The sequence below is a fragment of the Mastigoproctus giganteus genome, chromosome 5 (genome assembly GCF_048544385.1).
Source record: "Mastigoproctus giganteus isolate SK-2022 chromosome 5, ASM4854438v1, whole genome shotgun sequence".
NCBI lineage: Eukaryota > Metazoa > Arthropoda > Arachnida > Uropygi > Thelyphonidae > Mastigoproctus > Mastigoproctus giganteus.
Genome location: NC_143579.1, coordinates 59332803 through 59354774, shown reverse-complemented (window position 1 = coordinate 59354774; position 21972 = coordinate 59332803). Strand labels below are relative to the sequence as shown.

Below are 21972 nucleotides of genomic sequence, written 5' to 3'. Positions count from 1 at the left end.
CCTTAAATTCAGGGGAGGTCCCCATGGACTGGAAATGTGCAAATGTATCCCCAATTCACAAAGGGTAACGCAAATAATTAGAGACCTGTTAGTTTAACTTATGTTCCGGGGAAAATAATGGAGTCACTTGTTAAAGAAGTGATGCAGGATCACCTAGGCAAGACTGCAGTAATAGTTCAGACACACATGAGTTTGTTAAGGGAAAGTCTTGTCTGACCAATTTGATTGGATACTACGATGTGGTCACAAAGGAACTGGATACAAAAAATAATTTTGATATAATATATACTTGGAATTAAGGAAATATTTTGATACTGTTGTACGTGGAAGACTGCAGTACAAATTGGAGCGGTATGGCATTAAGGGCAAGCTGCTGCAATGGATAAAGGGATGGTTGAGTGGGAGACGGCAGAGAGTGGTAATCGATGGACACTGCTCTACGTGGACTCATGTTATTAGTGGAGTACCCCAGGGTTCGGTGCTGGACCCATTGTTGTTTTGTGTGTTTATTAATGATATTGATGAAGGTATATCAGGCCTAATGTCCAAGTTTGCAGATGATACAAAGGTCGGCAAGATTGTTAATGATAGTAAAGACAGTATGCTACTGCAACAGGATCTAGAAAAGTTAGGTAGATGGGCTGAGAAGTGGCTACTGAAGTTTAATATTGACAAATGCAAAGTACTGCTTATGGGTAGCAGTAACCCAAGAGAAGCTTACCAACTGTGTGGTACTACACTCAGGGAGGTGGAGAATGAAAAAGACCTGGGGGTAATTGTGCTGTCGGATATGAAGTTCTCTGGGCAGTGCAGACGGGCTGCCAGAGGAAGTCATGGAGTTTTTTCAACGATATATAGGAATTTTGCTAGTAGGAAAAAGGAGGTGATTATACCTTTGTATAAAGTATAATCACCTTATAAGGCAATGGTCATGCCACACCTTGAGTACTGCTTACAGGTCTGGAGGCTTCTTTTTAGGAAAGATGTAGAGTTGCTAGAATGAGTTCAGAGAAGGGCAACAACATTGGTGAGAGGAACAAATTGGTTCTCTTACCAGGTGAGGCTTAAATTCTGTAAGTTGAAGCATCTGGAGACTAGGCACCTGCGAGGTGATCTGATTGAGGTGTACAAGGCTGAATGGTTTGAACGGGCTCAATGCTGAGATTAAGAACCTGAGGGGGCATAGATTCAAATCGAGGAAAGACAGTAATAGAATACATGTGCAGAAGTTAGCCTTTAGCCAGCTGGTAGTTGATTGCTGGAACAGACTTCCATCTGTTGTTGTTTAAGTTGATAGCTTAAATAAATTTAAGGCTGAACTAGACAAATATTTGGAGTGACTGGATGGGCAAAATGGGAGGGTGTTTTTTTTTTTCTTTTTTTTTTTTTTTTTGGATGATGCTTTATAAGCTTGCTTTCTTGCATCATATGTCTCAACTAATGCCAATGCTAATTCCTGATTTGAAAGGCCCTATATGGTGCGTTTATATGCTCTATCCATAGTATTGTGCCAGTGAACAACAACAGTAATTGTCTAAAAGCTCGTTTAGTAGCCCTGAGAACTGCTTCAAAAGTTCGATGGAACTGTAGTTGCTGTAGAAACTGTTTAACAAACATTTCAGTATTTCTTCAAGCTGGACACGTTCATTCAATAATTAATTAGGTGAACGTCACTTGGTATCATACATGCATTTACTGGGATTACAGTTAACAAACTTGACTCGCGTTTTAAAAAGAAAATTAGAGAGGTTAACGCATAATCCAATATGAACACGTGATTAATTAGGCTAGATTGTATTTACACATTTTATCGTAGAAATTTTAGTGTTAGATATTGGCTCTGTTTTTTATGTTGTTGTTGTGGGGTTTTTAGGAGCATCAGCGACTAAAGCCATATTGCTTATTGCGTATGTTCTGTGGTCGATTTTCTGTTTGCCGGACAAAAAATACCGAGTTTCCTGGAGAAAAAACGATGCTACCCTCGTCTGAGACCGACTAATTCAGCCACGTTGTGAAAAAGGCCCATAAAAATTCCTCACATCATCGACAGTACTCAAATTCTGGTCTTTTCCCCCGTGTGGGGAGTACGTCGATTCTACCAACTGTGCTACCCACGAGGGACTATTATTTATGTACAGTTCATAAAGACCTTAGGATTGTTTATCAAATGTTATATATTTTTGATACCTTTCTTTTCTTTTCTTTTCTTTTTACATTGAATTTTGTGTGAATGTGTCTGTAAGATTAGTATTGCGAATGTTGCAGAAGAACAAAAGCAAATTCTACTGCGATAATCAATTGCGTATTTGGAGTTGTTTCTCAAAAAGCCTGGTAACGTTTTTTTTTTTTTTATCCATGTTTATCACCATGGATATGACACGTTTTTTGTTTGTGAGCATTCGCTGGCATCCATCTGGTCATCTTTTTAGCATCCTATGAGGATCCAGGAGGGTTGTTCAAAAAGCAGTGGAATGTCATTATGCACTCTCTCTCGTATGTGGGAATTATGGGTGTGCTACATATAAAATAACAGTATAATTATATAGTAGTTACACTGAAGTAAGTGTAGACTACATTAATGGAAAGTTGTTTTGCTGCACAGGAAAGTGTGAGTGCATATTACAGGTGCTAGCAGATGTTTTTGCAAAGTACAGTCAGTGCTGTTAGATAATGACTGAAGTAGCACTGTGTGAAACGAAAAAAATTTGTCCATCGCTTACAAGAAGCATACTTGAATTTTTCTGACTGGCTAAAAACTTCAGACAAGAATCAGGGAATGTGAAAGCTATGATGATTATTCTTACTGCTAGGTTGGCATCATCATGCTTTCCTGCAAACGAACATTTTAAATGCTGGGAACTTCTACTCGTGCTAGAGAAGAATTTGCTAGAAATAGAGCCAGTCATCTTATATGTCAGTGATGCAAGATATGATATGGCTGGTACTGTGAAGGTGTTGTTGCAGCAGCAGGAACAACTGTGGAAAATCCTTCAACCTCCCCATTATTCTTTGGACCTAATAAGTCCATGCGACTTTGATTTTTTTATCTCACAAGATAAAGTAACGACTCGGAGGACTGACTCTTTTGGACGACATATGGGGTTTTACAGGACCCTAAAGATTACTTTGAAAGGTCTCTGTATTCTTCAAATCTGGGATTTTGAAATCGGACGTTGGTATAGGTACTAAGAATACAAGATAATCGACTCGTGGTCTGGTATGAACGTAGTTTCAGGCTTAGAATCTAGGTTACAGTCATTTGGAAGTCAAGATTGAGTTGAGTCTGGTTGGTTGATCGTTTGTTAATTTTTGGCCAACGGGCGATCAGTCTGAATAATGCTTCCAATAACCTATTTATGTAGTTGTGGAATTAGATTGAAGAAGAGGTAACCATCAAATAAAGTTCATTTTTCGTAATAGTGGTGTTGAGACTACTATGTTTGAGCACCTCTCGTATAATTGTATTATTTACGCAATCCCTTATTACCCAAGTACTTATTTTAATCTCACTTAATTTAATTACATTTATTTTAATTAAATTAAATTAATAAAATTCTTTGAACTGTATACTTGGTTAAGATGTATTTAATAATAATGTGATGTAATTATAATTGTGTTCTGTTCAATTTATTTTTTCTTCTTATTTATACTTTTACTCAGGTGTTCGGGCATGAGACACTGCCATTTTAGTTTTCCTCAAGATCATTCCACGAAGTGTCAGAGTCCTGGAGTTGTGGTTATCTTCTATGTCTGTGTGCCTGGTAAGTGACTTAATGCAAGCGTTTTACATTGATCCCGCAAGAAATGAACTTTTGCTTCCTTTTTGTTATTTTAGTTGAGCTACAAACAAGCTTTCCTCAATAGCCTACCCCTTACTCGTTTGATGAAGTTATACGCTCCTTTTTTTAATTCTCATTTCTTAGCACCATTTCACTCTGCTTGACAAATATTTTTGGGGTCAATACCTTAAAGGATGAGGATTTTGAACTTACAGGTTGGAGAGTTATTAAATTCTAGAGCTTTGTGTAAATAAAAATTCGTTTATAAAATTGTTTGTGTTTGAACGTATTAGTAAGCAGTGATTTTTAAATTCCATTTCGGAGATCCCTTCCCTTAAAAAAAAATAATAAAAAAAAAGTGGTTTCTAATTAACACTCTTCAAGAGAGCAAACTAACCTCTTTTTTTTCTCCTATGAATCGAGGAGGGCCGGGTGGGGGGAGAAGTTAGTTATTAAACTCATGAAAAGAGAGAGTTTAATTTATGTGTTGGCTGGAGTGCAAAGCTCGCCAGGTGGTTCCACCTTCTTGTCAGGCACCCTGCCGAGTACAAGGAAGAATCAAACCGTCGGGGATGCAGCTGTCAGCGAGAGAACAGGGGTGAGTTAAGCCGGGGTTTGTGGTCAGTAACAATGGGGCGATTCTTAGTCAAGTTTATCATCTGGGTTTTGTAAAGCAGCTTCGAGACTTAATAAAAACACATCTTTATGGCTTAGTGGGGAATAAAGTTTGCCATAAATGATACTTGCATTGGTTGCTAATAACTGAGTGTCGTTGTTCCTACCGCGGGCATTGTTCCATAGCAGGCAGTAGAAGAACGGATTATCCAATGGGATTTATTTTCAAATAAAACAAAATCCGTTTCTGTTACAAAACTGCCGAAAGCCGTTACAGTTGTTGCTATTAGCCAGAAGGACGGTAGAGTGGATTTTTATTGCATTCTCATTCGTTCGTTTTTTTTTTTCGTGTTTTTTTTTCCCCAAGAGAATACTTTTCCCTCCATAGGATTTTCGAAGTTCTATACAGAAGCATTTTGTTTTCAGTATTTGGTAGCCTCAGTGCATCCTGTATAGCTGAATGTATTGGAAGAACATTTGTCAGCGAAGATGATTTTTTTTTTTTCTCTCTCCTTTCGAAAGTCAATTTGAAAATTCTTGGAAATACAAAAACTTTGAAATGAAATAAAGATGTTGCAAAAATTTAGAGAGTTTTGATAGCTGCTTGACTTTAAGTACATTACGGGAATAAAAAAAAAAAAAAAAACTATTTTAGTTTCGCGCTCGATTCTTCTGGTCTTTTTACAAGCCATTTTAATAAAGCCAATTTAATAATTTTCAGTGTGTACTAAGGTATAATATATTGATATAAACAGTGCTAAAAAATGCGATGATTATCATTGTTTTTAGAATGATGTTGTTTAGACGTGTCTAAACGACTCCTAAAACAAAGTTTTTGGGTCTTTGTTACTTTCATGACAGTTGTAATTTGATTAATTGCCCATTGGAGCATACAGGTGGGAGTTCAGTGAAATTTTATTCAGTAAATTTAATTTGACAAGTTTTGCCAGCAGGAAGATTCAGATGGCTGCGACAACCTGTTCTATTCGTAATACCAATGTTGGTCATTGACCTGTCATAATAGTCAAAGCGCAGCTAGTAATTGGCCAGGCGTGCTGCTAATGAAATAGTCATTAATCAGTTCGTATAATAGATTTTTTTGAATAAAAAGGAGAAGTAAGTTTTAAAATTGACTTCTTTTGATTTTGTGCCTCTCATGTTTTTGCTAAACCGGTGTAATAAAGATCTTGTTTTTGAAATAGTCAATTTTGTTATTAATGATGTAGCATCTGATTTTCGTAACTATTTGGAAAGCAATGGATGTCGCACTTCGCGATACACTTCATTTGGCTTTAAGTATAAATAGCGGACTATACACGGGAGCCCCTCTTAATATTGTTTCAATTAGCTTCGCGCAAACAGAATTTTGAGCACCAACAAACACCTTTCCAAACGACAAATGAATTATAGTGTAACTTTTATTTTTCCTTTTTTTTTTTGGTAGTTGTTGGCGCATGGTCTTCTGTGGCCATAACGCACCTCCCAAGGTTTTTGCAGTACTTTGATCCAAGCCCGAGGCGGGATTCGAACCCGCGACCTTTGGGTTGCCAGGCAGGCACTTTACCCACCTGGCTAGCCCCGTCGGCTTCTAGTGTAACAACTGAAAACACAACTGCACAGCATTTAAGAAACAGCCTATTTTTGAAATACCCCATCTGCACATTAGTTTTGGAAGAGAGTAAAAACACTTCGCGTTAGGTTTTGGTCCTGTTATTGCTAAACGAAATTCGAACCTTTTCATTAGACGTAAGTTTAATTTTCTTCAATATTAAAATATTTTAACTGTGGGTTAATTTCCTTTCTTTAACCTGATTAGGAGAGGTGGTACAATTATTATTATTATTATTATTTTTTATCCATTAATCAGTCAGCATCAGCCGTAGCCGAGTGGTCAATTTAAAGGGTGCATAAGTACACTCACTTTGAGTGACCGGGAATCAAGCTCATGACTGCTAAATGCCGTGCTGTTCTTGTATTCTCTCTGTCTCGTGAAGTCCTTTGACCATGAGGTCGTCCCGGTGTGTAAACAGAAAATTAATTAATTAATATATTATTATTATTTATTTATTATTTTTTTTTATCAACTGCAATTTTGAGTTTCTGGGTGGTGTTCATATATTTTACCTAATTGAACACTTTTAAACATTTGTTTATGGCAATTTGGTCTAGAAAAAATTCCGTTTTTTTTTCCGGAAAGTGTGGTACTAGCGAATAGAAGTCTTGAATTAGAAAGTTTTCAAGAACTTAACGGTCAAAAATTCCAAATTAAGGCATTTCGGGGTGTTGAGTGAATCCTTCAAACTGCTTATATGCTTGCACCGATTAGTATAGTTAAAAGTAGCATTGCTACGAGAAGCGAACGACTAATTTCAGGCCCTCGTAACATTAATTGAGTAACTAATTGGTCGATTACAAAATTTAAACAGTTTTATGCTGAAATTTATTTTTATTGTTTAAAATAATTTGTTCTATCTCCGAACTAAATTGCAATGAAAATTTACCTATAAAATTGCAAATATTCACCATAATAACCCCAAATGAAATTTAACGTTTTTAACCTTCAAATTATAATTAACCTTATAAAGTAATTTAAGTAGCCGTCTTTCATAGGGTGTTGTGGATCTGCGACATGAGTTTCGGTTGAATAATCGCAACTAAAGAAATCGTTTGGTGTGGAATACTGGGTGCCTTGACGGTTATGCATACTTGCGTAAGTGAGAGCAGGATATCCGGTTACTGTATCTACAACAACAATCTTTCCAACTCTTAACTAAGGGGTGGAGAGAAATCGGTTGAATAATTTAAGGCTGAGAGCAAAACAATATGTAAGCTTAATTAATTCATCATTAACTGAAAAATTGTTAATTGAAAAACTTATTAAATTGTTTTGGAAAATCGTCCCAGGTAGAAGCAAGCATGAATTCCCATATCTTTGACAGAACAAGGCGCTCGATAAATACATCTCAGCTGCAATACTCTATATGCTACAAATTGACCTAACCTGGCGTACCGTGGGGTAAGATTTAAAAGTACTGCCTTGCATATGAATTTTAAAAAAATAATAACAACCAAGCTATAGTGTTTAATAATATTAACATTATTATTAAACACTCATTTCTGGCCATTGTACAGAGTTCTGTGTATCATCGGAGAACCATGGTGAATGTTGAACTAACGTTTAGGGGCGCCTTACGTAAGACACAACACATGTTGTAGTAGGTGTTTTTATGGGCATCAGCGACTAAGGCATATTGCTCCATGTATATTGTCTGTAAATTGCGTGTGTTCTGAGTTCGATTTTCTGTTTGCTGTACGAAAAACCTGAGTTTCTATTGGTAGGAGAAAAAAATGCCTACGTCTGGATTTGAACACGTATATCCGAAGTAATAAAAACATACATGAACCAATTTTATCCATTACAATATTTTGATTTAGCCGTTATTGTTTTGCTTATAATATCAGCTAGTCATTTGCGCAAACGCATCAGTTACGTTATTTCGTATTTAAAAATTAACTCATTCTGGTTGAAGCTTTTCAATTGATATACATTGCATGATTTATCTCTGGATGCAAAACTGGAAGACAGTATCGCGAACAAACATACGTTCAAGAACTTTTTTTGGATAATGTGTGTAACAGGTTGCTATATGTAGTAAACTGAATATCGAGATTGCCACTTGTAATATGTGAAAATTATACAAAAAAGAAATCGAAAAATACTTCTTGTGCATCCTGTCATTTTTAATTACTGAAGTCCTATAAGACTTCCAGTAATCACCTTTGAGCAATCTAGTTTTATCCATATCTATCCTGTGGAAACCAAAGTCCTGATGGCTTTGATAATTCTTCAGTTGTGTTTGCTAGAATGATATGATCATTGCACGATGAATGGACCATTATTCATGGCGACTGCTTATAATATCCTAATCTACAATATCAGTTAGTCATTTGCGCAAATCTTCGCTTTCAGACCTTATCCTCGCTTTCCAAGAAATAGGGGCCAAATTCGCATTTTTTTGTGAATCACATGGTTTTTTGCACCATGTGACTCATTTCACATAGTGTGAAAAAGTAGCAATCGTAACCACGGTTTTAACCGCCCGGTATCGGATTGTTTCTATTCTTTAATAATTAGCTATTTGTCTTACTCCACTATTTACAGTTCAGTTTACTTATTTAAGTTATTATATACAGTATGTCTTATTTACATAAGAAACTATTTTTCGTAGTGGCCGAATCAATGTCTCGGGCGAGAATTTCATGGAGAAAAAACTGTGTGGAGGAACTGAGGTGAAACGGGCACAGTATAAATTATGAATCGTTCCTGCATACGACTCATTCTCCTCCCTCTCTGAACACCGGCCCTCATCAGGATCGTTGATTGATTAGCCCTGGGGAAAGGACCTGCTTTTGGAACAGTTATGAATATTAAACATTTTGGGATACTCTTTCGCGTCATGGTCCAGGTGCTTAGCATCCAGTACACCATCGAAACCCCTTCTGCATGGCTCTAAACATGGTTAATGGTTTTATGAGTGAAGGAAAAACGTTTTTAAACCCTTTTCAACAAATATCTTTCATCAGAATCACGTTAAATCGTCGTCATTACAAAGCACGAATATAAAAGAACTACATAAAAGTACTTCAGAAAAATCTATCCTCATCATACTGCACTGCTCGACAAAACTAACAGAACAAAACGTTTATAAATATTTTATTGTGAACAGTGTAGCCAAAGGCGAATATCTGTATAATAGGCATCCTGGCATGCAAATTCCGAGTTATCCAATAGAAATCGATCTATCACCTTACAGAGCCGCACTTTATGCAAATTATTCTACATGTCTATAAAACACGGGTTGCGACTACATCACTTCATTCCCATTTTTTGATTTGCTCAGTGGGATAGACACATCTCCAGTACTGAGGATGGCAAGTCATCATCGTTTAGATGATTCTTTGAGATGGCGGGCCTTTGGACAACTTAAAGCCTAGTAGTCGCAGGTGGAAGTGGCACGTTGGCTTAATGTGTCACGCTGTGTCGTCTCGGCACTATGGAAGCAGTTTCCCACATCTTCTTTCCGCTGGAGGATGCCTTCTTTCCTCATCCTCCTCCTCCTTTTGCCTACTTTGAACCCACCACTTGTACTATCATCCTCACTTCTCTCCCCCACTCCCTTTTTTACTTTGTCTCCATCCAGGAAGCTCAGGCGACCTTGGCGGAGACTTGCCAGTGTATTATGGGCAGCCTGGCTCACCTCCCCGTGATGGTGGCAGGCAACGTAGGGGCCCTGCGACCAAACAGCCAGAGAACAACAACAAAATACGATACTGCATAAACTAGACACTACACTTTTTCCTGACATTTACAGTAATTCTGCATTCCATCACAGAGTACATACAGCGCAGATGTGGAAAACCGGTGGCGCCTGACCCTAAATGCTATGCCACTATGGAAACAGTTTCAAGAGACAGGAACTATTACAAGAAGAGCTGGCCAAGGTCGCCCGAGGGCTACGTCAACCAGAACAGACTGCTATATAGAGCGGGCACTAGGCTGGACGTCGCCCGCCTGCAAAGCTGAAATGAGCGCATTGCAAGGCGGGTGCCCCCAAACATATTAAACTTCACACTAACGCTTCGATACGGCGCCCACCTTATAGTGGCGCCCGCCTGCAATGCAGGCTCGCTTCCGCCGGCCCTGGCTATTTGGTTCTAATAGCAAGCCAGATCCTGCGATTCCTGTCATCGACTGTCTTTTGAGGTTGCTGTGGCCACAGGTGAAAACATTTCCAACCGGACTATGTTAAGAAAGCTCAATACAAGTGGACTCTTCGTAAGGAGGACAGTGGTTTATATCCCATTAACTCTAAATCATATGCACAACTCGTCAAAACTGGTGCCATGAACATGTGACTTGGAGCCCTGACAAATGGGGTAAGTTCTGTTCTCTGATGAGTCCTGTTTTAGACTACGAAGAGATTCTAGTCGTTATTTAATGTGAAGACCAGAAATGCGGTACTGTCCCTCCAACATCAGAGAAAGGGATACTTAAGGTGGAGGCGGTGTTCTCATGTGGGGCAGAATAATGATCAGTGGCCATACCGCCCTTCATGTTTTTTATAGCGGTACCGAGAACAGATTCCCAAACCGTATGTGCGACTTTTTAGTGGTGCGGTTGGCCCAGATTTTCTTTTCATGCAGGAAAACGCCACTGCAAATAGAGCAAGTGGTGAAGGAATATCTTGAACCTGAAGATATCTAACAACTGCCATGGCCAGCACGATCGCTAGACTTAAATATGCAACTCTCATCCAGTTCTCTGTCGGGTTCAGCAGAAGATACATTCTCTTCATGAATACAAATTTGATATCCGCTTCTGCTGGATTCCTAGCCACATTGGGATAAAGGGAAATGATTTGGCTAAAAGAATACGTTTAAAAGTAAGTTATCCAGTTTATATATGTGTGTATATATTAATAGCTTGTAAAAACTTAAAAACTGCCGACACGTGGTCCTTGTCTGATAAAATCTGACTTTTATCAGACAAGTGGATGTTGCTGATTTGGCTGCAGTGGCTGACACTGCAGCCAAATCAGCAACACCCACTAATAATCGTTGCCTGTCAGTCCCCTATACAGACTACAGGCAAATAATACGCAACAAGATATATTCCCAATGGCAAGAACTGTGGCATAGAGAGAGAGAACAAATAAATTATACCAAATAAAGCCTGTAATAGAAACATGGCAGTCTAGTCTGCGCAGGAATCGGAGCGAGGAAGTTGTTCTTGCTCGACTCCGCATAGGACACAGTCATCTGACACATTCTTTTCTGCTGAGGGTGGATGACCCTCCAATGTGCGAGTCTTGCGACACCTTTTTAACTTTAAAGCATATTTTAATAGATTGTGTTAATTTTACCCATGTTTGCAATATACATTTTACCGCTTTTACTCAACCGACTGAGCCTTATACACTCAATCAGATTTTATCAGACAAGGACCACGTGTCGGCAGTTAAGTTTTTACAAGCTATTAATATATACACACATATAAATTGGATAACTTACTTTTAAACGTATTCTGCCTTATATATATAAATAACAATTTGACGAGGTAACCTTTTTAAAGGTTACCAAAATTTATCTTTGTTGATATTTTAATCGTTTCCTGGCGCAGTATAACCTTATTTGTTTTTTCGCCAATAAAATCAAACTCAAAGACTTAAATCTGATCGAACATGTGTGGGATGCCCCTAGGTGTCGCAATCGCACGTCGACATCCAACTTCTCAGTTATTTGGTCAGCTAAGGTCTGCGCTGGTGGAAGAATAGGATTTGTTACGCAGAATCTTACAGACACCCTTATATCAAGCATGATTCACCGCTGTTAGGCCTATTTAGCCGTTGGAGGGATTATACGCCGTATTGATGTCATGTGACCATAATTTCGAGCATCTTGTATCGACTTCTGTAATGTCATCTTTTTGGTAATTCTTTTACAACTTCTATAACTATAAGTGTCCCTTATACCTGTCCGAAGTTCCTGGCTGTCTCCTCATTTCATCGTTATTCTATGGTACACCACCACCATACCATTTTGTCCCATTTCATTGCAAGCTGTATGAGTTACACTACGTTTTCTACATGTTCTGTTAATTTTGCCGAGCAGTGCGTGCAGTAGGAAGAAGCAGCAGTCATACGTACAGAAAGGATTAATTAACCATTGTACCCGTAAATTTTATTTGTAGATACAATAATTATTTCATCTGTCTTGTGTTTTTAGTAAATAAAAATACAGTATTTGCATTTAGTAAATTAAATAATTTATAATTTTTTAGAAACAAGAAATCATGTAAACGAATTTTTTAGAAACAAGAAATCATGTAAACGAAAAATATAAACTAAATTTATTTAACAAACATCTCAATACGTTTGCACTGCTTTATATGCGCTGATTTCGGAGCCTCCCTCCCTAAATTCTGGTGTTCCAAATGGCCTCTTTTGATTAAATTCGGGAACCTTCTGAAGTGTTTTGAGGATATATATGCATTGGCTTTTTAAAATCATCCGCGACCGTTCATTACCTTCAGTCAAGTTATGTACAAATGGTGGAATGCAATTATAAATTCAAAACCATCTTAGCTCGAGGGAAAGGGAATAGGTAAAGAAAAATCCACCTACTCATGTTGTTAAGAGTAGATAATGTCAGTAAATAATCAACATTTAATCACTTGCCATGGGATTTCCGGCAGTTGTTTTGAAACTTGAAATAATGTTTGAAAGCAGGTTTTGTAGGAGTGATCCACTTATACCACACCCTTGAATTCATGTGATGCATGCAAGTTTACTAAATTATTTTGAAGCATGTTATCTTTAATGCAGCAGTCTATTCAACATCGTACTACACGAGTAATTCCAGTTTAGGACACTTAGTGAATTTATTCTAGAATAGATGGAGACCATTTGCGCACGCATTGGTTATGAATCCGTAATCTGCCATACTTATTATTTTAGGTAATGAATGTAACTGGTTTTGTTTCGATATGATAGTTTTTAAAGACATTTCCTTCCTTTGAACATATTATAACGTATTTCTGATATTTCCCCACCAAAAAAAAAAAAAAAAAAAGCCCCAAGTTGTATCTCCAAAAAGGTAAAGAGTGAATTGCCGAGTTAATAACAACAGAAAAAACCCCCAACAGATGGTGTGATAAATAGTGCCCAATTGACGCAACAATTGGTGGACACAAAACATAACAAGAAGTCGCATGTTCTTTTGTGTTTGAGTCAGCGGTGGGTACCTCGCCTGTTTGAAAAACTTTTCCATTCCATAGATTGGGTTAGCGTACGGGTCACGCTTTCTGATTCCCTCCACAACATCACTATGTCGGGGGAAAAGGGCGGGGCTGATAACAATAGTTACCACTTATGTGCCTCTCATGTTTATGGCGGCGTCTGAATATCATGCGCGCCACGTGTCGAATGATTTGTTGGGCAGATGGCTGCTTCGACCTCTTTTGCCTGGCGTTGTTTCCATATATGAAATTTTAGTAATTCTCTGCCTCCCCTTCACATACACACTTTCGACATCTGTCAATAATAAAAGTCTCGAAGGGAACGTTTAGGCTGTTATCACTTTCGCAAATGAAAATATTTTCGTGTTTCTAACCTTTGTGGTTATAATTCACGTTGATGTACCAACTGAAGCAATCACGCTTCACTGAATGGCATCATCCGTGTCCATCTCATGTTGCATTTTATTTCTCTTCCCTTCGCTTGTAATCACTCCCCTTCCGTTACCATTTAGCTGTAAGCTTGAATATAAAATTATGCGACCGTATAATAGACGTTGAAATACCTCAGATACTTTCAGGGATATTTTGGCTTGATGGAATGACCTTGAAGTTAAGGTTCTTTCCAGGATGCCGAATATTTTATAGTGAAGTCCCTTCTTGTCAGGAGGCAGTTTAGGACACTTAGTAATAAATCTGATAAAGTTTTCTTTATCAGATTAATTAATCGAAGGTAGTGCCTCCTTAATTATTATTATATGTCAGCGAGACACTTAGAACCATCGTTGTGAGGGGCGGGGGAGAACCATAATTGTGTTACATTTCGTTTTTTTTATGTACTGATATCCTTCATCGGAAAACGGAGGAGACGATTTGAACCGTTAGTACACGGACCCAGAAAACTCTTAAGGCTTCACTACTCGAACCTGCTAGGGGCCGGCAAACTTTCAGGGATTATGTGCCCCGTTCTGACCTCTGTTTCTTGACTATCAAAGGTAGTTCCAGAGCCAAATAGGTTGTCGATCACTGTTCAAAGTTTCCTGTTATGGAAAATTAAACAAAATATAAATAAATAACGGCGCCATTTTTTTTTTTTTTATAAAGGGTATTTGGAAAGTTCCATATCTCTCCTCCAAAAAAAAAAAAAAAAAAAAATGTTTCATAATTTTGTCATGTTTATCAATTTTTGATAAATACACTGGTGTGCAAAATTTAAGGACCAGTCAGGTTTTCACCTGTAGCTTCTCATAAGGGTGGCCCGGATACAGAAATGATGAAGGAAACAACACCGAACGGAAACAAAACGGTATAGAGGGACTTTATTCAAAAATGGCAACATAGAATTGGCTGCCATGATACAGATGCATCACTGCCAAAGATGAAACAAAGGGAAGAGGTGGTCCTCAGCAGGAGATATGGCCACCCCTAATGTCGGTGCAGGCTTTGCACTGCCTGTCCATACTTAGAACAATGTTGTTGATAAGTTCTTGCGGTAACATCGTCCATTCTTCAGCGCCATCTTCAGCTAGTGAACATTTTCTGGTGGGTGTGGACATGCCGCTAGGCATCTCCCCAAAGCGTCCCATATGTGTTGTTATTTGGTTTTTAGGAGCATTAGCAGCTAAGGCCATATTGCTCTGGGGATATGCGGCGGTCATTTCTTGACCTTTCCGCATCCTCCGTATTTGGTGGTGACGGGCTCGAACCCCGGTCTAATCAAGAAGCGTGTGCTATGCACTGCTGCTCCTTCCCACCTGGCTACGGAGGCGCCTCCCATATGTGTTCGATGGGATTTAGACCGATGGAACGGGCAGGCCAATCCATACGAACAATGTCCCCACTTTCGAAAAGCATATCAACAGCTGCATGCGATGGGGTGTGGCATTATCATCCATAAACACGAACTCGGAGTCAATGGCACTTCGGAACAGACGTATCTGTTCCGAAGCACGGTATCACCCCGCAAAGGGATCGACTGCCATATCGATCCCTTTGCGGGGTGATACCGTGTGCCAACCTCTCGCCAGGTTAGCTGACGTCCAGAATCTCTGCTGAGACTGGATCTACTCTCACCAGTAAAGAGTACCGTAAGTAAAGATTTTCTAGTTGTAACCTTTAGAAATAATGTTGGTCCTTAAGTTTTGCACACCAGTGTAGGTTACATAGGCAACTTCCTAAAGACTTTTGTCTGTTCCAGTTATTTTAAAGTCGTGTAACCAGTGTTCCCCCACCTTTTTTTATATTAAGTTTTCATTTTAAATAAGTTTTCTGTTTATACTCCGGGACGACCACACCATCAGAGGAGTTAACAAGATAGAGAGAATACAAGAAACAGCTCAGTATTTAGCAGTTACAAGAGCTTGGACCATGGTCACTCAAAGCACATGTATTTATGCACCCTCGGGCGTGACCACTCGTCCATGGCGGCCCCCTTTTTGAGGTAGGGCCCACGGACCACAAAAAAAAAAAGAAAAAAAATCGACTTTATATGCAGATATATTAATATATTTTTTTAAATACCAGGGGCTAACATCTGGTGAGTATGCGCTTGGCACACCCAGGGTCCTGAGCATCATCATCCTTCTCTTCCTTCGTGATTCCTTTCTGCTTCTAACTCTTGCTCTCTATCTCTCTCAGGGTAACTGGTGAATTTTTTTTTTTTTTTTTTTGGCTGGTGCAGCATAAACCTCAGGCTTCCTTGCTCATTATGGCTAATAATAATAATAATAATAATAATAGCTGTATCTCCCATAATTGTGAATGGGAATCATATCTATAGTACTGCAAAAAAAAAAAAAAAAAAAATCTGCTTTATTGTTAAGTCCCGCTGATTACTTTCATGCATTACGCGTACAAAGCTGGGAAACACTGGTGTAAGTAATGGCCTATCAGTATACCAGTCTTTTGTAGGAAAGGATAGTGATGAGTATGCCTCGTTGTATTTGTTCAAGCTGTACGCGCCGTTGCCAAAAATTAGTCGTCAGCTGTGGAGAGGATACTAAAATTCTTCTGGAACAGCTGCTACGCTTTAAACTTCAGCCACGTGGTGATTTCTGCTGTGTTTACGTGCCAATGTTGTTCTTTCTTTTTAGTGTTAATTGAATACCAACTTTCTACCTAAGCATCCAATAACATCACTCGATGATAATGGATTAAACTCTGTGAAAATTAAAAGCCTTTAAATTTATTTAGGTGATTAACATTTATCTGTATGTTAAATTAATTATAAATGATGGATTAATTACTACTAGCCTACGAAGCGACACACACTTCCACCTGTCCCTAGTCTAGAAATGATAAATAATGTAGTAGACTGGCTTCTCAACAAATTACATGTGTCAGCCACCCATATAGTATGCGGAGATTTCGACCTTCCACCACAGCTCAATAACCTACTGGACACCATGTTAAATAAACTACAGCCATGCTCCATCTCTCTTATCAATGACCAAGCTACAAGAGGTGAAAATAGACTTGACCTAATTCTGTCTTCTGGTAAATGTATAATTGATGTACCCCCCGAAATGTCCTTTCCATCCGATCATAGCCCAATTGCAATGCTCATAATGCTACCGTATGTGGACTTCAATGTCAAGGAAAAAATTAAGAGTCAGCTTGTCACTTCGCCAGCCTTTCTGGACCCAAATAAATGCTTATTTGCTGCCAGCTGTATCCCGTGGGAATGTCTACTCAAATGTGATGCCTTATTTGCGACAACTCTCTTAACCAGTTGGATCAACTCTATTACAGAATTTGCGGCTTCCAAAGTAGTAAGGATGTCATCAAAATCTAAAACCTGGTGGAACTCTCGCCTAACTGCATTGTTTAAACTAAAGCAAACTCTGCACAGAAAATGGAAACTGTCTAATGACACACAAAATAGAATTAACTACTCGAGGGCCAGAGCAATATTTAATAGGGAAAAATCTAGAGCAATCAACCGCTACATGAAAGACACACTTGACAGGGGAAAGCTACCTCGTTGCACACATAAGTGACACAAATCAGGGGCTTGACAAAGAATCGTGGATGGACCACATCAGCGGATTCTCCAGCATATATCATGAGTCTCAAGTTTGAGTGGGATCAATTAGTTGACAATGAGATGGAGTCTGTTCTTATCACTAAAGAAGCACTAATACAGAGTATTAACTCCCTCAGGGCAACTAAGACAGCTGGAGTTGATGGAGTCCCCCCCACTACATGGTAAAGTGTCTCAGCCCTTACCTATTGAACCACTCCTAATTGAACCACTCCAAGCAATTTATAGCTCTATCCTTGCTTGCCGAGTTTTCCCTGAGAACTGGAATAAGTACGCTGTAATTCCAATGCCGAAAATTACAAAGCCTAACCTTGTGGACACTATAGGCCAATATCTACTGCATCTACCCTGTTAAAAGTACTGGAGAAAGCTCTGTTGCCAAAGTTGTCGAATCAGATACTGGCTGGGCAGCCTCAACAATTTCATTATTCAATAACTGCAAGATCAACAATTACTAACCTCCTCATAGTTCAAGCCGCGATACTAAATGCTTTCCAAGCCAGAAAGGAAATTGCAATAATTTATGCCAATATAAAAGCAGCCTTCGATAGTCTGGATGTACATGCCTTATTTCATCTGCTCCAACGTGCCTTACAAATAAAAGGAAATTTGCTGAAGTTCCTACATGCCCTACTTACTTGTCGGTCCATTTATTACCGCACAGATAATCAGATCCTCCAACTCCATGCAGGAGTTCCACAGGGTGGAGTTTTATCTGGACTCCTCTTTACCACCATGATGGTCCCATCTGCAAGGGTAGGGATGATGTATGCACTTATGCAGACGATATTAAGATCCTAACACCTATCCAACCGTCCATGAACATTAGGGCATTGTGTGAGCAGATTAATAATAAGCTTCTGAACTTATTCATGTACTTAGACAAATTTGGCTTGGCCCTAAATCCGCAGAAGATTGTAATCATGGTGTACTCGCTCAAAAAATCGCCTACTCTCATACACCCGAAACTTAATGGCAAACCTATCCCAGTTGTTGAGACGCATAGAGATCTGGGAGTAACATTTAATACGAAACTTACGTTCAAGTCTCATATTGACCTGATTGTAAAGAAAATGAACTATTTACGTTGGGCAACAAAACATCACCTCTTGCACGTAGCCAGGTGGGAAGGAGCAGCAGTGCGTAGCACACGCTTCTTGATTAGACCGGGGTTCGAGCCCGTCACCACCAAAAACGGAGGATGCGGAAAGGTCAGGGAATGACCACCGCATATTCCCGGAGCAATATGGCCTTAGTTGCTAATGCTCCTAAAAACCAAATAACAACAACAACCCGGCCACTCTCCGAGTTACGAACGCCCTACTTACGACCATCGCGCATGCGAACAAAGTTTTGTAAAATAAAAAGTATAGCGTTTTACGACCTAATAATATTCGAATATATATATATATTTTTTTGAATAATTATTTAAAAAAAGGATACAATTTGTTCTATCGATATTGAATAAGAAATTAATTACGGAAGTCCCACAGGTGACTTTAATTTTCGTTGTGTTATAACGAAAGTCGGTTACACTTGGCTGTTATTGGTTGAACGAAGAAGTGTAAAAAATTTTTGTTACGCTTCTTCATTCAACAAGGCCGTTGTGTGACATACAGATCACATCGTTTGTTAAACAATGAACTGGCAGTTCAACCCCCACAGCCATTAGACTGACCTGTAAAATACACTGGTCACAAAGTTAGATTTCTTATATGCCATTGTGACTGTTTATCAAGCCCAGTGATTAATACAACCCCGGGGGCTCACATCTGGTGAGTATGGGCTTGGCAAACCCAGGGTCCTGAGCTGGATATCATCATTCTTCTCTTTCTTGGTGATTCTTTTCTACTTCTCTCTCACTCTCTCTCTCTCTCTCTCTCTCTCTCTCTCTCTCTCTCTCTCTCTCTCTCTCTCAGGGAATTTTTTTTTTTTTTTCCGCTGGTGCAACATAAGCCTCAGGCTTCCTTGTACCATATGGCTAATAATAATAATAACATTAGGCTCCTGAAAGAGCACATATTGGTGAAGCTGTGAGTGTGTGCGTGCGTGTTAAGTCGAAGCAGCTATAAGACTCTGAAGTGACAGTATATTATGTTTGAAAATTGCATTAATTCGGTGGTCGGTTTGCCTTTTTTTCTGGACGAAAAATTCTCGTTTCCAGAAGAGAAACCATTCAACCCTCGCCTGAGACCGACTAACTCAGCCCCTTTATGAAAAAAAAATAATAAATAAATAAAATAATAAATAATCATAAAAATTCCTCACGCCATTGATGGGATTTGAGCCTGCGTATTTTTCACCTGGTTTTATGCAGTGCGGTGTGGAAAATGCCCAGGTTCGAATGTAGTTGGTGGTTACATCCATTCTACTCGCGAGGGCTTCCAGAAAGGTATTCAGAATGATTTCAACTAAAGTGACCAGACGTCCCGGATTTAAGTCGTTTTCTCCCTCATTGCAAACTGTCATGGATTGGACATGTAGCCTCCATACTTACAGTAGAGGACAAAAAAACTGCATCACTTGTGAATTTTGCAAATAATGTTTTGCGCTGCATTGTGGATTGTAGAAATGTTCGAAATGCATTTGTTAGATGGGATATATATCTTTGTGAATGAAATCCAATAAAAAGGCTCCACCTGATATACCTAATTGCCATAAATATCTTCCCAAAGGGTAAAATGCGTAATTAATGGAAACATGAGAAATCATGCAAATTGCAACCAAACATACATTTTATTGCATTTACGTGTACAAACTGAAATGACAAGTTAACGTAATAGTATTATGTACTGTAAATCAGCAAAATAAGTCCTCATTATTTTGTTGTTCCTCCGCGAGCTGCAATTACAGCCTTGCAACGATCTGAAATAGAGTTAATCAACTTCTGGATATACGGTTGCTCAATTTCCTGGTACCACACCGTTACAATGCTCTCTTGCAGCTGAATCTTACTTGTTGGCTTCTTCTGAGCAGTTTTCAATAGGGTTCAAATCTACACTGTTCAAAACCAGGCCAATCCAACACTGTAATGCCAGCATTTCTGAGGTATGACTGCACCTTAAGGAATAAAAACGAGGGAAAACATTGGTTTAAGTACTTTTAAGCCTTGTAAGACAAGAATACAAACTCATTATTACATCTAAATAGCATAAATCTTACCAATTTTCTGTGTGGCAAGGTGCTGAGTGCAGAAATGCAGTTTTAGACGTCTGTGTGGTGATCCCTAATAACGAGTTTCAGGCACTTCTCCAAGATAGCAGTGTAGGTTTCTGCATTCACCGTTCCGTTAATAAACTAAATTCGCCCCACCCCTTTGCTTGTTATACATCCGCAGACCATCTGACTGAGGGAACTTTATAGTCGGTGTTATGCAGTCAGGATGGTATGCCTCCGATTTTCGTCTTCTGACATATCGTTTCCCATCTGAGCCATACAGGTTGAATTTCAATTCGTCAGAAAATATGACGGGGTCCCATTGCTCTTTTGTCCATGAAACGTGCATTTTAACCCAAACAAATCGCTTCTTCCACATTTGTTGGGTCAACAGAGGCTTCTTGGGCCGATAGGCATGCAGACCACATTCAGAAAGCTGCCTTTGGATAGTTCGTGCACTTGTTTCAACACCAGAAGCCATCTCAAAGGTCCAGTTTTAGATCAGGAGCACTAGCATCGCGATTACGAAAGCATAGCGATTTCAAATATTGATCTTGGGAAGGCGTAGTCACCCTCTTACGGCCTGATCCAGACTTTTTCTTCACATCACCGGTTTCACACTTTAATTTTAGCACCCAGGATACTCTGACTGGTGGCAGCCTATTTTATCAGCGATAACACCCGTAGAAAAAAGTCCTTCCTGGGACAGAGCAACAACTACACTTTTTTTCCTTGGTGTCAACTGAACATATGGAGCCATGCTTACACCTCCGCAAAACAGGATACTAATGAGAGTGTATATCCTTCCAACGCCGTATTTATAGAAACGGCTGATGCAATACCTTGCACTTATGATTGCAGACGATACAAAGGTTGGCAGGGTTGTTAAGGACACTACTGACGCTATGCTGCTGCAACATGATCTGGAAAGGTTGAGCAGATGGGCTGAGAGGTGGCAAATGAAGTTTAACATTGACAAATGTAAAGTACGTACTACATATGGGAAACAGCAACCCCAGAGCAACCTATCAACTCTGTGGTACTACACTGACAGTGGTAGAGAATGCAAAGGACCTGGGGGTAATTGTGCAGGCAGATATGAAGTTCTCTGAGCAGTGCAGACGGGCCGCAAGTGTAGCTCATGGTGTCTTGTCAATGATATACAGGAATTTTTCTAGCAGGGATAGGGAGGTGATTATTCCCTTGTATAAGGCAATGGTCAGGCCGCACCTTGATTGCTGTATACAGATCTGGAGGCCTCATTTCAAGAAGGATGTAGAGCTTCTGGAACGAGTACAGAGAAGGGCAACAAGATTAGTGAATGGAACAAAGGGTTGCTCTTATGAAGAAAGGTTTTGCAAATTACAGTGTCTGGAGACTAGGCACCGGTGAGGTGATCTGATAGAGGTGAATAAAGCCTTGAATGGTTTGAGCATGCTCAATGCTGATGGGATTCTTCCTCTTGCTCAGAATAATCACTTGAGATGGCATAAATTGAAATTGAGGAAAGATATAGGATAGATGTGCGGAAATTTGCCTTTAGCCAGCAGCTAGTTGGTTGGTGGAACTGACTTCCATCCCTTGTT

The 21972-nt window shown here is 39.2% G+C and overlaps 1 protein-coding gene across 3 annotated transcripts in view; it reads left to right on the top strand.

Annotated features, from left to right (window-relative positions):
* LOC150085430 (mannan-binding lectin serine protease 2-like) overlaps positions 1-21972 on the top strand; it is a 114485-nt gene that overhangs the window by 45144 nt on the left and 47369 nt on the right. For all 3 annotated transcript variants that reach the window (XM_090373233.1, XM_090373231.1, XM_090373232.1), the window contains exon 3: positions 3661-3761. In XM_090373233.1, the coding sequence (XP_090229359.1) occupies positions 3661-3761 (101 nt within the window). The remainder of the gene's footprint in view (positions 1-3660; positions 3762-21972) is intronic.